At 70.8% G+C, this 12,547-nt stretch overlaps 1 protein-coding gene across 1 annotated transcript; it reads right to left on the bottom strand.

Annotated features, from left to right (window-relative positions):
* Positions 1-594: 594 nt before the first annotated feature.
* On the bottom strand, positions 595-12,407 carry LOC137455434 (uncharacterized). Its single transcript, XM_068166228.1, is given in 18 exon segments — positions 595-1,096; positions 1,240-1,312; positions 1,809-1,976; positions 3,053-3,130; positions 3,229-3,317; positions 3,964-4,168; positions 4,540-4,648; positions 5,240-5,335; positions 5,337-5,418; positions 5,529-5,805; positions 6,624-6,772; positions 7,002-7,054; positions 8,263-8,362; positions 8,496-8,747; positions 9,190-9,465; positions 10,227-10,308; positions 10,310-10,590; positions 10,807-12,407. Coding segments are annotated over 18 exon segments (2,898 nt in total). The 5' UTR covers positions 10,913-12,407; the 3' UTR covers positions 595-674.
* Positions 12,408-12,547: the final 140 nt, after the last annotated feature.

Raw genomic sequence — 12,547 nt, forward strand, 5'->3', positions numbered from 1 at the left:
CCGCCCTCACCAAGATGGCGCCGCCCTCACCAAGGTGGCACCGCCCTCACCAACATGGCGCCACCCTCGCCAACATGGCGCCGCCCTCACCAACATGGCGCCACCCTTGCCAACATGGCGCCGCCCTCACCAAGATGGCGCTGCCCTCACCAAGATGGCGCCGTCCTCACCAAGATGGCGCCGTCCTCACCAAGATGGCGCTGCCCTCACCAAGATGGTTCTGCCCTCACCAAGGTGGCGCCAGTGTTTCCAACCCATCCCAGTGCTCCCAGTGCCTCCCCGTTCTCCCACTGCCTCCAGTACCCCGCAGAACTCCTTCCCAGTCTGACCCCAGTGTGCTCCCAGCATTCCAGACTCTCTCCCCCCTGCTCCCCCTCACACCCAGTGTCCTCCCAGTCACACCCAGTCCCTCCCAGTGCTCCCAGGGGGACCCCAATGCCCCCCAGTCCCTCCCAAAGTCCCTCCCCAGGGCTCCCAGTAGCCCCCAGTGACCTTCCAGTTCCTCCCAGTAAGGCCCAGAGCCCCCTCCCCACGCCCTCCCCGTGCCCCCCCCGAACTCCTTCCCCAGTCCCCCAGTCGCTGCTGTGCCTTTAATTGGCCTTTTGGGTCCTATTTAATGCTAATAGTGGGGGGGGGGAGGGGAAGGGGGGGGCAGGACCATGGCAGTCATGTGGTCACCTGGCCCCTCCCACCTGGCCCCTCCCTTCCCTGAGGCGGCAGCGGGGCGGAAGCTCAGGGCAGGAATTCCCCTCCCCCACCAGCGTCCTTGATTGGTCCATTTGGGCCCCCTGAGGGGAGCCCTGATTGGCGGTCGGTGGGTCCCGTGGTCCCATTGGCTGTGGAGCGAGCCGTGCCGCCACGGGGTTGGCTGCGGCCTCCTGACAGGGCAGCGCCATTGGGTAGCAGCAGGCGGGGTCCAGAGGGGCGTCGACCAATGGCTGTGCGAGGGCGGGGCCGCCGGCACGTCCCACTGGCTGCCCGCGGGCACCGGCTTCCTGCGTCACCTGCGGACCTTGCGCCCCATTGGCTGGCTCCTCCGGCTCCGCCCTCTGATTGGCTGCGGAGGGAGTCTGGGGGCGGTGACCTGGGGCCTGGCCTGGGAGAGGTTTAGCGCAGGGGTCAGAGGGTGCCCCCAGCACCCCCCTGGCTCCCCATAGACCTCCCTGGGGCCCCTGTGCACGCCCAGGACCCCTCCCCCCTTACCCTCGCCTCCCCCACCCCCCACCCCCCCCCTCTCACCGCTGGGGGCAGGGGAAGGAGCTGGCAGGGCCTGGGGGGGCCGGGAGGACCTCCCGCGAAGGATGTCGATGACCTGGAGAGGGGGCACAGGGTTCAGGGGGGTTCCCCCTCATAATCCCCTCCTGCACCCCCAGACTGAAAGGCACCTCCTGACACCCCCCCCCCAATATACCTCCCCTGCAGACCTCGAACCTGCTGGTGCCCACCGTGGCCCACCCTGACCCCTCCTGACACCCCCAACTCCCCCCCGCACCCCAACTGCCCCCTCAGAACCCTCTTGACACCCCCAGACTCTCGACACCCCCCAGACCCCCCAGCACCCCAACTGCCCCCACAGACCCCTCCTGACACCCCCAGACTCTCCTGACACCCCCAGACCCCCCAGCACCCCAGCTGCTGCCTCAGACCCCTCCTGACACCCCCAGACCCTCCCCAGAACCATCGTCTCCCCCACCCCCCACCCCTCTCCTGACACCCTCAGACCCCAGCCCCACTCCCTACCCCTGGTCCCGCCCACCCCGCAGTCGCTGGCCAGTCACAGGCACCCCCGCCCCCCTCGCCCCGCCCACCTCGCGGCTGCTGGCCAATCCCAGGGCGGTTTCGTGCTGCCCGTTCCGCAGCCCGCAGTCGGCGCCGCTCCGCAGCAGCAGCCGCAGGATCCCCGGCAGCCCCCGGCCCGCGGCCGCGTGCAGCGCCGAGCACCCCGCGTAGGACTGGGCATTGACACTGGCACCACGCTGGCAGCGCCCGCCTCAGCACCCGGCCGGCACCCGCGGGGCACCCAGCCACCCGCAGCGCCACACACCCACCCACCCACAACTAACACCCACCCACAACACCCACCTAAAACACCCACCCACAACTAACACCCACCCAAAACACCCACTCAAAACACCCACCCACAACTAACACCCACCCAAAACACCCACCCACAACTAACACCCACCCACTCAAAACACCCACCCACAACTAACACCCACCCAAAACACCCACCCACAACTAACACCCACCCACTCAAAACACCCACCCACCCAAAACTAACACCCACCCACAACTAACACCCACCCACAACACCCACCCACAACTAACACCCACCCACTCAAAACACCCACCCACAACTAACACCCACCCAAAACACCCACCCACAACTAACACCCACCCACTCAAAACACCCACCCACAACTAACACCCACCCAAAACACCCACCCACAACTAACACCCACCCACTCAAAACACCCACCCACCCAAAACTAACACCCACCCACAACTAACACCCACCCACAACACCCACTCAAAACACCCACCCACAACTAACACCCACCCACAACTAACACCCACCCAAAACACCCACCCACAACTAACACCAACCCACCCAAAACACCCACCCACAACTAACACCCACCCACTCAAAACACCCACCCACCCAAAACACCCACCCACAACTAACACCCACCCAGAGTGGCACCCACCCACCCAAAACTAACACACACCCGCCCAGAGTGGCACCCACCCAAAACACTCACCCACCCAAACGGGCACCCACCCACCCAGAGTGGCACCCACTCAAACGGGCACTCACCCACCCAGAGTGGCACCCACAAGGGCACTGCATGGGCTCCCAGCCACCCCCCCTGCCCTTCACAGTCCTTCTGACCCTTCCCCAAGGCGCCTCTCAGCTCCCCCTAGAGACCCCCCGGATCCCAACTCAGGACCCCACCAGATGCCTCCCTCCCCTCCTTCCCCCCAGACAGCCCCCCAGGGCCCCCCACAGGCGCCCCCCGCCCAGGGCCCCCCACAGACGCCCCCCGCCCACCTGCAGCAGCAGCTCCACCATCTCCAGGCTGTTGCTCTCCACCGCATGCAGCAGGGGGGAGCGACCACTTTTGATGTCCTAGGGTGGGGGGAATGGCGGTGAGAGACCCCCCCAAACGTTCCCCCGACCTCAGCCCCCCCCTCCCAGCCCCTCAAAAGGCAGCGGCTCCCCCTCACCACGGCATCAATGTCGGCCCCATGCTCCAGCAGCAGCAGAACGCAGTCCCGGGACCCGGAGCCCACCGCAACGTGCAGGGGAGTCAGACCTGCAGGGGGAGGAGGAGGGGGGGGGTTGGGTGTCAGCACCCCAACTGTCCCCAGTCCCACGATTAGCCCCAAGTCATCCCATCGCCCCCCACTCCAGCACCCAGCACGTTTGTCTAAATACAGCCCAAAGTCGTCCCCCCCCGTGGCCCCACAACTTCAGCCTCTCCCCTCCATTAAACCCTAACCCCTGCCCCCCCCATTAAACACAAACCGCAACCTCTCCCCAACTCTCCCCCTCCCCAATCAAACCCTAACCCTAACCCCTGCCCCACTCTCCCCCTCCCCAATCAAACCCTAACCCTAACCCCTGTCCCACTCTCCCCCTCCCCATTAAACTCTAACCCTAACCCCTGCCCCACTCTCCCCCTCCCCAATCAAACCCTAACCCTAACCCCTGTCCCACTCTCCCCCTCCCCATTAAACTCTAACCCTAACCCCTACCCCACTCTCCCCCTCCCCAATCAAACCCTAACCCTTCCCCCACTCTCCCCCCCCCCATTAAACACAAGCCCTGACCTCTCCCCCACTCAACCCCTCCCCACGCCGGGAGGATGCCCACCCCCAGCACCGGGGTGTCGTGTGTGTCCCCCCCCGCATCCCCACTCTTTGCCGGTTGGGTGGGGGCTGGGGGGGGGGGGGGCTCACCCTCGTAGTTGGGGGCCTGCAGGTCGGGGCCCCCGCGGGGCCCGGGGCGCAGCAGCTCCCGCAGGCAGCGAGGGCTGCGGCTCTCGCAGGCCAGGTGGGCGCCGGAGCGGCCCAGGCGGTCCCGGGCCCGCGGCGAGGCTCCGTGCGCCACAAGCAGGCGAACCAGCGCCGGCTGCCCGGTGATCACCGCCAGGTGCAGCGGCGTCTGCAGGGGGCGCAGCGGCGGCGGCGGGGGGCAGTGCAGGAAGGACAGTTCAGAGGGGGGCAGGGCAAGGGGGGGGCAGGAAGGGCATCTGGGGGGGGTCAGGGCAAGGGGGGTGCAGGAAGGGCATTTGGGGAGGGTCAGGGCAAGGGGGGTGCAGGAAGGGCATTTGAGGGGGGTCAGGGCAAGGGGGGGCAGGAAGGGCACTTCTGGGGGGGCAGGGCAAGGGGGGTGCAGGAAGGGCATTTGGGGAGGGTCAGGGCAAGGGGGGGCAGGAACAGCATTTCAGGAGGCACCGGGGCGTGGTAGGGTGTGGCAGGGTGTGGCCCTTACCCTCGCCCCGCCCCCTCCCACCCACCACCTGCCACACCTACCTGTTGCAGTTGGTTGTAGACATCCAGGTCCCGCCCCCCCCGCAGGAACAGACCAATCAGGCGCCGCGTCACCCCCAGCGCCCCCTGAGCCACCGCAATGTGCAGAGCACTGGGGGGGGAAACAAAGGGGACGTGGGGGGGACGTGGGGTCACGGGAGGGCAGAGGGGGACACTGAGGGGGCACAAACAGGATATGGGGGGGGACGTGGGGGCTAGAAAGGGGACACGAGGTCATGCGGGGTCACGGGGGAACACACCGGGGGGAGGCCGGGGGGGGGCGTCACCGGGAGCTGCGGGAAGGAAACGGCCCCTCCCCCCCCCCCCCCCCGGCGGCGCTTCCAGTAAAGGGGCGGGGCCGGGCCCGTGACGTCTGCGGCAGCGCGCGGGGATTCCCCGGGGGGGGGGGGGCCAAGAGAGGGGGGGCAGCGAGGCGGGGGGGGGTCCCATTGTGGGGGTGCCCCCATTGTGGGGGTGCCCATTGCGGGGGGGGTTCTCTGAAAGGTCCTACAGGAGGTGACCCAAAGCGGGGGGGCGGGGGGGGTGTCCCATTAGGAGTGACTCTTGGTTGGGGGGGGCCTATTGAGGGCGTCCTCCGAGGGCTCTCACTGGGGGTGTCCCCAGAAGGGGTCTTCACTAGGGAGGGGTCTTCTGTGGGGGTCCCACTGGAGGAATCCCCATCCGGGGGGGGGCCCGGACTCACGTATCTCCGTCCTCGTCCTGCTCCGTGGCCGCGGCGATGTCCGCGGCCAGCTGCGTCTCTGGGGGTCCCAGCACGACCAGTGGGGAGGGGGCGGGCAGGGCGAGGACCCCCGAGGGAGGGATCCCCAACCCCGCTCCGTGGCCCCCCCAGCAGCGGCAGCGGCAGCTCCGCGGTGAGCCCTGAGGGGGGGGTGCAGGGGGGTCAGCGAGTGGGGGGTGGAGCAGGGAGAGTCCGGGGGCAGGCAACAGGGGAGGGGAAGGGGTCCGGGGGGGGGTCCCGAGGGTCTCACCTGAGAAGAAGGCGGCGGGCGGGGGGGCGAAGCCGAGGCCGGACCCGGGGGGTCCGCAGAAGGCGGGAGACGGTGGGACGGGAGGGGGAGGTGGTGGCGCGAGCCGGGGGGCTTTCCGGGGGGAGGGGGCATGCTCAAGGGGGGGGCTCTGCTCCGGGGGGGTTCCCAGCGCCCCCCGCATCGCCGAGCGCCGCTTGCGAAGCGGTAGCGAAGCCTCGGGGGGGACCCCGCGGCGGGTCCGCAGGTCCACGGGCAGCTCCTCCATGAGAGGGGCTGGCTGCGGGGGGGGGGGGGCTCTAGGACCACCCTCCCCAACCCCCCCCGCAATTCCTGCAGCCCCCGAAATCCCAGGACCCCCCCCCCCCGCAAGCTCCGGCTCCCGCTGCGGAAGCGTCTCCGGGACTTCCCCGGCCCTTTGGGGCCGCCCCCCCCGGGCCCCCCCCGAGCCCCTCCGAGGCCCCGCCCGCGGCCCCGCCCCCCGCTGGAGGGGGGAATCCCAGCGCTCCGCACCCCCAGGACCGGGGCGAGCCCAGGGCCCTGCCCCCCAAGCTCCCAGTGGCACCCAGTTACTCCTCCCAGTCACCCCCAGTCCCTCCCAGTCCTTCCCAGTGCCCACGCGTGACGGTGACGTTCTCCATGGGGCCACCCTGGGCCGGCCACCTGCCGCTCCCCAACGCCACCAGCACCCCCGGCACCCCTCCGGACTGGTACCTGGGGACCCCCGAGCAGCCCCCCACGGGGACCGCGGCCGTGGGCCCCCCCCGCCCCCCTCAGTTCCAGGCCTGGCTGGTGGCGGGGGCGCTGGTGGGGGTCCTGCTGGCAGGGGCCACGGCAGCCACCGCCGTGCACCGGCACCTGCGCCCCCCCCGCGGCAGGGTAAGCACCCCCCCCACGGCAGGGTAAGCACCCCCCCACGGGGACCCCACTCGTGTCCCCAAGGTCCGCGGGTGCCCCCTAGGGTGTCCTGGGTGGTCCCCCCGCCAAGGTGCCTCCAAGGTCCGTCCCTAGGGCGTCCTGGGTGCCCCCCCGCCAAGGTGTCCCCAGGGTCCGTGGGTGCCCCCCCGCCAAGGTGTCCCCAGGGTCTCTCTCTGTCACCTCCTTTATTTTGCCCCGAGTACACCCTGGGGGGGACCCTCCTGCACCCCCCTTTTGACCTCGGCGTAGACGACGCCCCCCTGGGGGCGGGGGGGGGCTCCGGGCTGCCCGGGGCCATTGAAGGTCAGGCTCAGGTATTTGACCTCCTCCTGCAAGGGAGCACAAGTGGTTGGGGATGTCCCCGGGAGTTGGGGGGGGCGTCCCCAGGGGTCAGGGACACACACCCCCCCATCCCCCCCCTCTTACCGTGCCGCTCTCCGTGCATGCACCAGGGGTCTCTGTGGGGCGGGGGGGGGGCAGGGTGAGATGAGGCTTCCCCAGCTCCTGGGGGTCCTCAGGACACCCCAAAACACGGACTGGGGGGGGCACAGAACTCACCTCCTGGCGGGGCACTGGGTTTGGGTCCACTGAGAGGGGTGGAAGAGGAGGACCTGGGTGGGGGCAAAAGGGAGACCTGAGATAGTCTGGGGGGGAGGGGGGGGGGAGAGGGGGCTGGGGGTCCAGAGGAGGGATCTGGGCGGGGGAAGGGGGGCTGGGGGTCCAGAGGAGGAATCTGGGGGGGAGGGAGGCTGGGGGTCCAGAGGAGGGATCTGGGGGGGAGGGGGGCTGGGGGTCCAGAGGAGGAATCTGGGGGGGAGGGGGGCTGGGGCTCCAGAGGAAGGATCTGGGGCTGAGGGGGGTTGGGGGTCAAGAGGAGGGATCTGGGGGGGAGGGAGGCTGGGGCTCCAGAGGAAGGATCTGGGGGCTGAGGGGGGTTGGGGGTCAAGAGGAGGGATCTGGGGGGGAGGGGGGAGGCTGGGGGTCAAGAGGAGGGATCTGGGGGGGGAGGAGGACTGGGGCTCCAGAGGAAGGACCTAGGGGGGGGAGGAGGGATCTGGGGGTCAAGAGGAGGGATCTGGGGGCTGAGGGGGGCTGGGGGGTCAAGAGGAGGGATCTGGAGGGGGAGAGGGGCTGGGGCTCCAGAGGAAGGATCTGGGGGCTGAGGGGGGCTGGGGGTCAAGAGGAGGGATCTGGGGGGGGGAGGGGTGGTCTGGGGGTCAAGAGGAGGGATCTGGGGGGGGAGGGGGAGGCTGGGGGGTCAAGAGGACGGATCTGGGGGGGGGAAGAGGGGCTGGGGCTCCAGAGGAAGGATCTGGGGGCTGAGGGGGGCTGGGGGTCAAGAGGAGGGATCTGGGGGGGGGAGGGGGGGTCTGGGGGTCAAGAGGAGGGATCTGGGGGCTGAGGGGGTCTGGGGGTCAAGAGGAAGGATCTGGGGGCTGAGGGGGGCTGGGGGTCAAGAGGAGGGATCTGGGGGCTGAGGGGGTCTGGGGGTCAAGAGGAGGGATCTGGGGGCTGAGGGGGTCCTGGGGGTCAAGAGGAAGGATCTGGGGGCTGAGGGGGGCTGGGGGCCAAGAGGAGGGATCTGGGGGGGGAGGGGAGGCTGGGGGTCAAGAGGAGGGATCTGGGGGGGGGAGGGGGGCTGGGGGTCCAGAGGAAGGATCTGGGGGGGGGAGGGGGGCTGGGGGTCCAGAGGAAGGATCTGGGGGGTCCCAGAGGTTCTGGAAGAGTCCTGAGGGGGGATGTGGGGGAGTCCAGGGCCTCTGGAGGGGGCTCTGGAGAGGGAATTTGAGGGGGTCCGTCCCGGGCCCCCTGCCCTTACCTGGCCACGCAGCTCCAGAGCCCATACCCAGTGGCCAGCAGCAAGCCCAGCGCCAGCAGCGCCCCCACCACGATGCCAGCGATAGCTCCGCTGGGCAGACCTGGGGACACACCCCCCCCCAAAAGGGATCCTCCCAGTCCGGCTCCTGCTGCAGCCCCCTGCCGGCCTTAGTGACCGCCGGGGCTGTCCCCAGCACCCCCCCCCGCGCCCCCGGTACCCCCAGTCTGGCTCACCCTGCTCCTCCAGCAGCAGGACGCTGGCCTGGGCGCCGGTGCCCAGGGCCAGGTTGGTGGCCTGGCACCAGTAGTGGCCGGGGTCCCCCAGGGTCAGTGCCAGGAGGGGGCCGGTGGCCAGGGTGACGTTCTGGTGGCTCCAGCTGAAGCGGGGCGGGGGGAAAGCGGCGGCAGAGCAGAGGAGCTCCAACCGGGTCCCCCGGCGCAGGTGGAGGGGACCCCGGGGGGTGATGGCGACCGAGTCAGGGCCGTCTGGGGGGACAGGGATGGGGACATGGGGATGGCAGAGGGGGGACAGGGACAGGGGGACAGGGATGGGGATGGCAGAGAGGGAACAGGGACAGGGATGGGGACAAGGGGATGGGAATGGCAGAGGGGGGGACAGGGGGAGAGGGATGGGGATGGCAGAGGGGGGACAGGGACAGGGGAACAGGGATGGGGACAGGGAGATGGGCATGGCAGAGGGGGGACAGGGATGGGGACAGGGAGATGGGCATGGCAGAGGGGGGACAGGGACAGGGGACAGGGATGGGGACATGGGGGACACAGGGATGGCCATGAGCACAGAGGGGGCTCCCTGGCGCTAATGGCAGTGGGGATGCCGAGGTGGTGGTGGCAGCAGGGGCACTGTAGGGACACCGCGGGGACGCCGCGGGGGCACAGGGGACACCGCGGGGGCACCGCGGGGACTCACAGAGGACGGTGACGTTGGTGGCCTCGCTGCGGTTGGCGCCGGCGGCGTTGGCCACCTCGCAGACGTAGCTGCCGCCGTCCCCGCGCCGCACCGGCTGCAGCCTCACCGTGCGGTTGTCCGGGGACAGCGACAGGGACCCGGCGGCGGCCACCGGCGTCCCGTCCCTCAGCCAGGTGACCAGGTCGGTGCCGGGGGGGCTGTGGCAGGTCAGCGTCGCCGTCTCGTTCTCCACCGCCGTCACCTCGGCCGGGGTCACTGCGGGCTGCGGCAGCGGCACTGCGCCGGGGACGGGCGCCGTTACCGCCGGGGACCCCCGGGTGACCCCCCGCAGGGTCCAAGCGTCCCCAGCGTCGTCCGGCCCCCAGACCCCCGGGGGGGCGGCAGCAGCCGCCGCGGGGGACAAAGGCGACGACCCCCAGGAGGCGGAAGCGTGGCCGGAGGGTGGTTAATGATTGACCCAGGGGCCGCGGGGACAGGACGGGGAGGAACACAGGGACCATGGGGACGGGGGACAGGGAGGGACGGGGGGATAGGGGGACAGGGGCATGAGGCCAGGGGCATGGGGCCAGGGAGGGCCAGGGGGACAGGGGCATGGGGACAGGGAGGGCCAGGGGGACACGGCCAGGGGGACAGGGGCATGGGGACAGGGAGGGACAGGGGGCCAGGGGAATGGGGAACAGGGGCCAGGGGCATGGGGAACAGGGGGACGGGAGACATGGGGCCAGGGAGGGACATGGGGCCAGGGAGGGACATGGGGCCAGGGGCATGGGGACAGGGAGGGACAGGGGGCCAGGGGAATGGGGAACAGGGGCCAGGGGCATGGGGAACAGGGGGACGGGAGACATGGGGCCAGGGGCATGGGGACAGGGAGGGCCAGGGGGACACGGCCAGGGGGACAGGGGCATGGGGAACAGGGGGACGGGGGACATGGGGACAGGGAGGGACAGGGGCATGGGGACAGGGAGTGACAGGGGCATGGGGCCAGGGGGATGTGGGAGACGGGGCCAGGGGGCCAGGGGCCGCGGGGGCCAGCTCACGGTAGACGCGCAGGGTGGCGCTGGCCGTGTCCAGCTGCGGGTGCCGCACGGCCGCCGTGTAGTTGCCGGTGTCGTCGGGGGTGCAGGGAGGTGACCCGCAGGGCGCAGTCCCTGTCCACCGACTCCCGGCCGCTGAAGGCCGGCCCCGGAAGGGTCCCCAGAGAGGGGTCCGCGAAGATGCTCAGCACCTCGAAGTCGGCGTCGGTGCCGCTCCCCCGGTACCAGGTGCAGATCACGAAGCCCTCGGGCACCGGCAGCAGCCGCAGGGTCACCTCCCCCCCCGCCACCGCCACCGCCGGCTCCTGCCGGATGGAGAACGGAGGGTCCTGGGCGCCGGCGTCGGGGGATCGCAGCAGGAGGGAGACTGCAGGGGGACAGGGGCAGAGGGGTCGGTGCTGGGGGAGACCTCGCCCGCAGGACGGGGAGGCCCGTGAGAAGGGACACCGGGAGGGAGGGGACCCGGGCAAGGGGACCCCCAGGGACCTCTGCGGTGAGTCCAGGCCCGAGGGGAACCCCCCGGGAGAGCCGGAGGGGAAGGGGACTCCGCGGCGGTGGCCCCGTCGTGCCCCTTTGTCCCCACCTGCCAGCACGGTGACGGCGACGCGCCAGGGGCTCCGCGGGGGTCCCGCTGCTCCCTGCTCCGCCGTGGCGGCTCCGTGGCCGGCGGCGGCGGTTTGGTGGCCCATGGTGGTGGTTTGGTGGCCCCCGTGCTGGCGGCCCGCTGGTGGTGGCAGAAGGGAGGGGACACCGTGGCCCTGCCCTGGGGACGGACTTCCCCGTGTCCCCCCCCGCCCCGCGCGGTGACACCACAGCCACCGGCGTCACCGCGACGGGGAGTCCCGGGGAGTCCCGGCAGGGCTGCGGCGGGGGCGGGGGCACGGAGATGGCGACGGCACGGGGGGGGGCACGGGGGACCACTGCCACTCCCCCCGCCTCCCATTGTCACTCTGTCCCCTCGAGGGGGACAGGCACAGCACAGGAGGGGCACGAGGATCCCTCTGTCACCCCCCCTCATTGTCACTCTGTCCCCTCGAGGGGGACAGGCACAGCACGGGGGGGGCACAGGGGATCACTATGTCACTCCCCCCCCCACTGTCACTCTGTCCCCTCGAGGGGGACAGGCACAGCACGGGGGGGGCACAGGGGATCACTATGTCACTCCCCCCCCACTGTCACTCTGTCCCCTCGAGGGGGATAGGCACAGCACGGGGGGCGGCGCAGGGGATCCCTCTGTCACCACCCCCCCTCATTGTCACTCTGTCCCCTCGAGGGGGACAGGCACAGCACGGGGGGGGCACAGGGGATCACTATGTCACTCCCCCCCCATTGTCAGTCTGTCGCCTCCCTGTCCCGGTATCCCCCTCACCCCCCGCCTTGTCCATCTGTCCCGCTCCTGTCCCAGGGCCGCTGCCGGGCTCTGGTTTGGAGTCCGGGGGGGGGCTTGGGGGCTCCCGGGCGTGGCCCCTGCCCCGCCTCCCCCCAGGTACTTCCCGGCAGCGCCGCCCGCCCCGCGGGCCCCCCCCAAAGGGAGAAATGGCCCCGGTCCGGACCCTGCTGCTCCTGCTGGCGCTGCTGGGCTTGGGGGGAGTCGCCGTAGCGCCCCCCCGGCCCCCCCCAAAAACACATCCCTGCACTGGGAGGCAAGCGGCCCCCCGCGGCCCCCCCCGGCCGACTGCGGGGCTGCGGGACAGGGGGTGAGGAGGGGGAGTGCTGGGGGGGGGGGCGGGGTTGGAGGCGTTCGGGGTCCCTTGGCACCTCCTGACTCCCCTGACCGCCCCCAGGGGTCTTTTGCCCCCCCCAGGAGAGGCCGCAGGGGGCGCTGCCCCCCCGCCCCGCGCTGCCGCCCCCCAACCAAGGGACTGGCGCTGCCCCTCTAAGAGCCCCCCCCGGCATGGACCTCCCCTGGATGGACCCCCCCCGGACCTGCACCAATCCTGCGGACCACCTGCCCCGGACCCGAAGGGAGCCTCTGGACCCCCCCCGGAAGGACCCGAGGGACCCCCCGGGACCTGCACGGAGACGCCGGAACCTCCCCCCCCCGCCCTGCTTTCACCCCTTAAGCCCCCCGCGACCCCCTCCAGACCCCCTCTGACCCCCCCAAAGCCCCTCCTGTGACCCCTTTTGGACCCTCCGAACACCTCGCACCCGTCCTGTGGCTCCCCCCGACCCACTCTGCACCCCCCAAGCCCCTTTAACCCCCCCCGACCCACTCTGCACCCCCCAAGCCCCTTTAACCCCCCCAGACCCACTCTGAACCCCCCAAGCCCCTTTAACCCCCCCGACCCACTCTGCACCCCCCAAGCCCCTTTAAACCCCCCCGA

This window comes from Melanerpes formicivorus, unplaced genomic scaffold, assembly GCF_026170545.1.
Source record: "Melanerpes formicivorus ecotype bairdi unplaced genomic scaffold, bMelFor1.0.p_v2 SCAF_99, whole genome shotgun sequence".
NCBI classification, from domain to species: domain Eukaryota; kingdom Metazoa; phylum Chordata; class Aves; order Piciformes; family Picidae; genus Melanerpes; species Melanerpes formicivorus.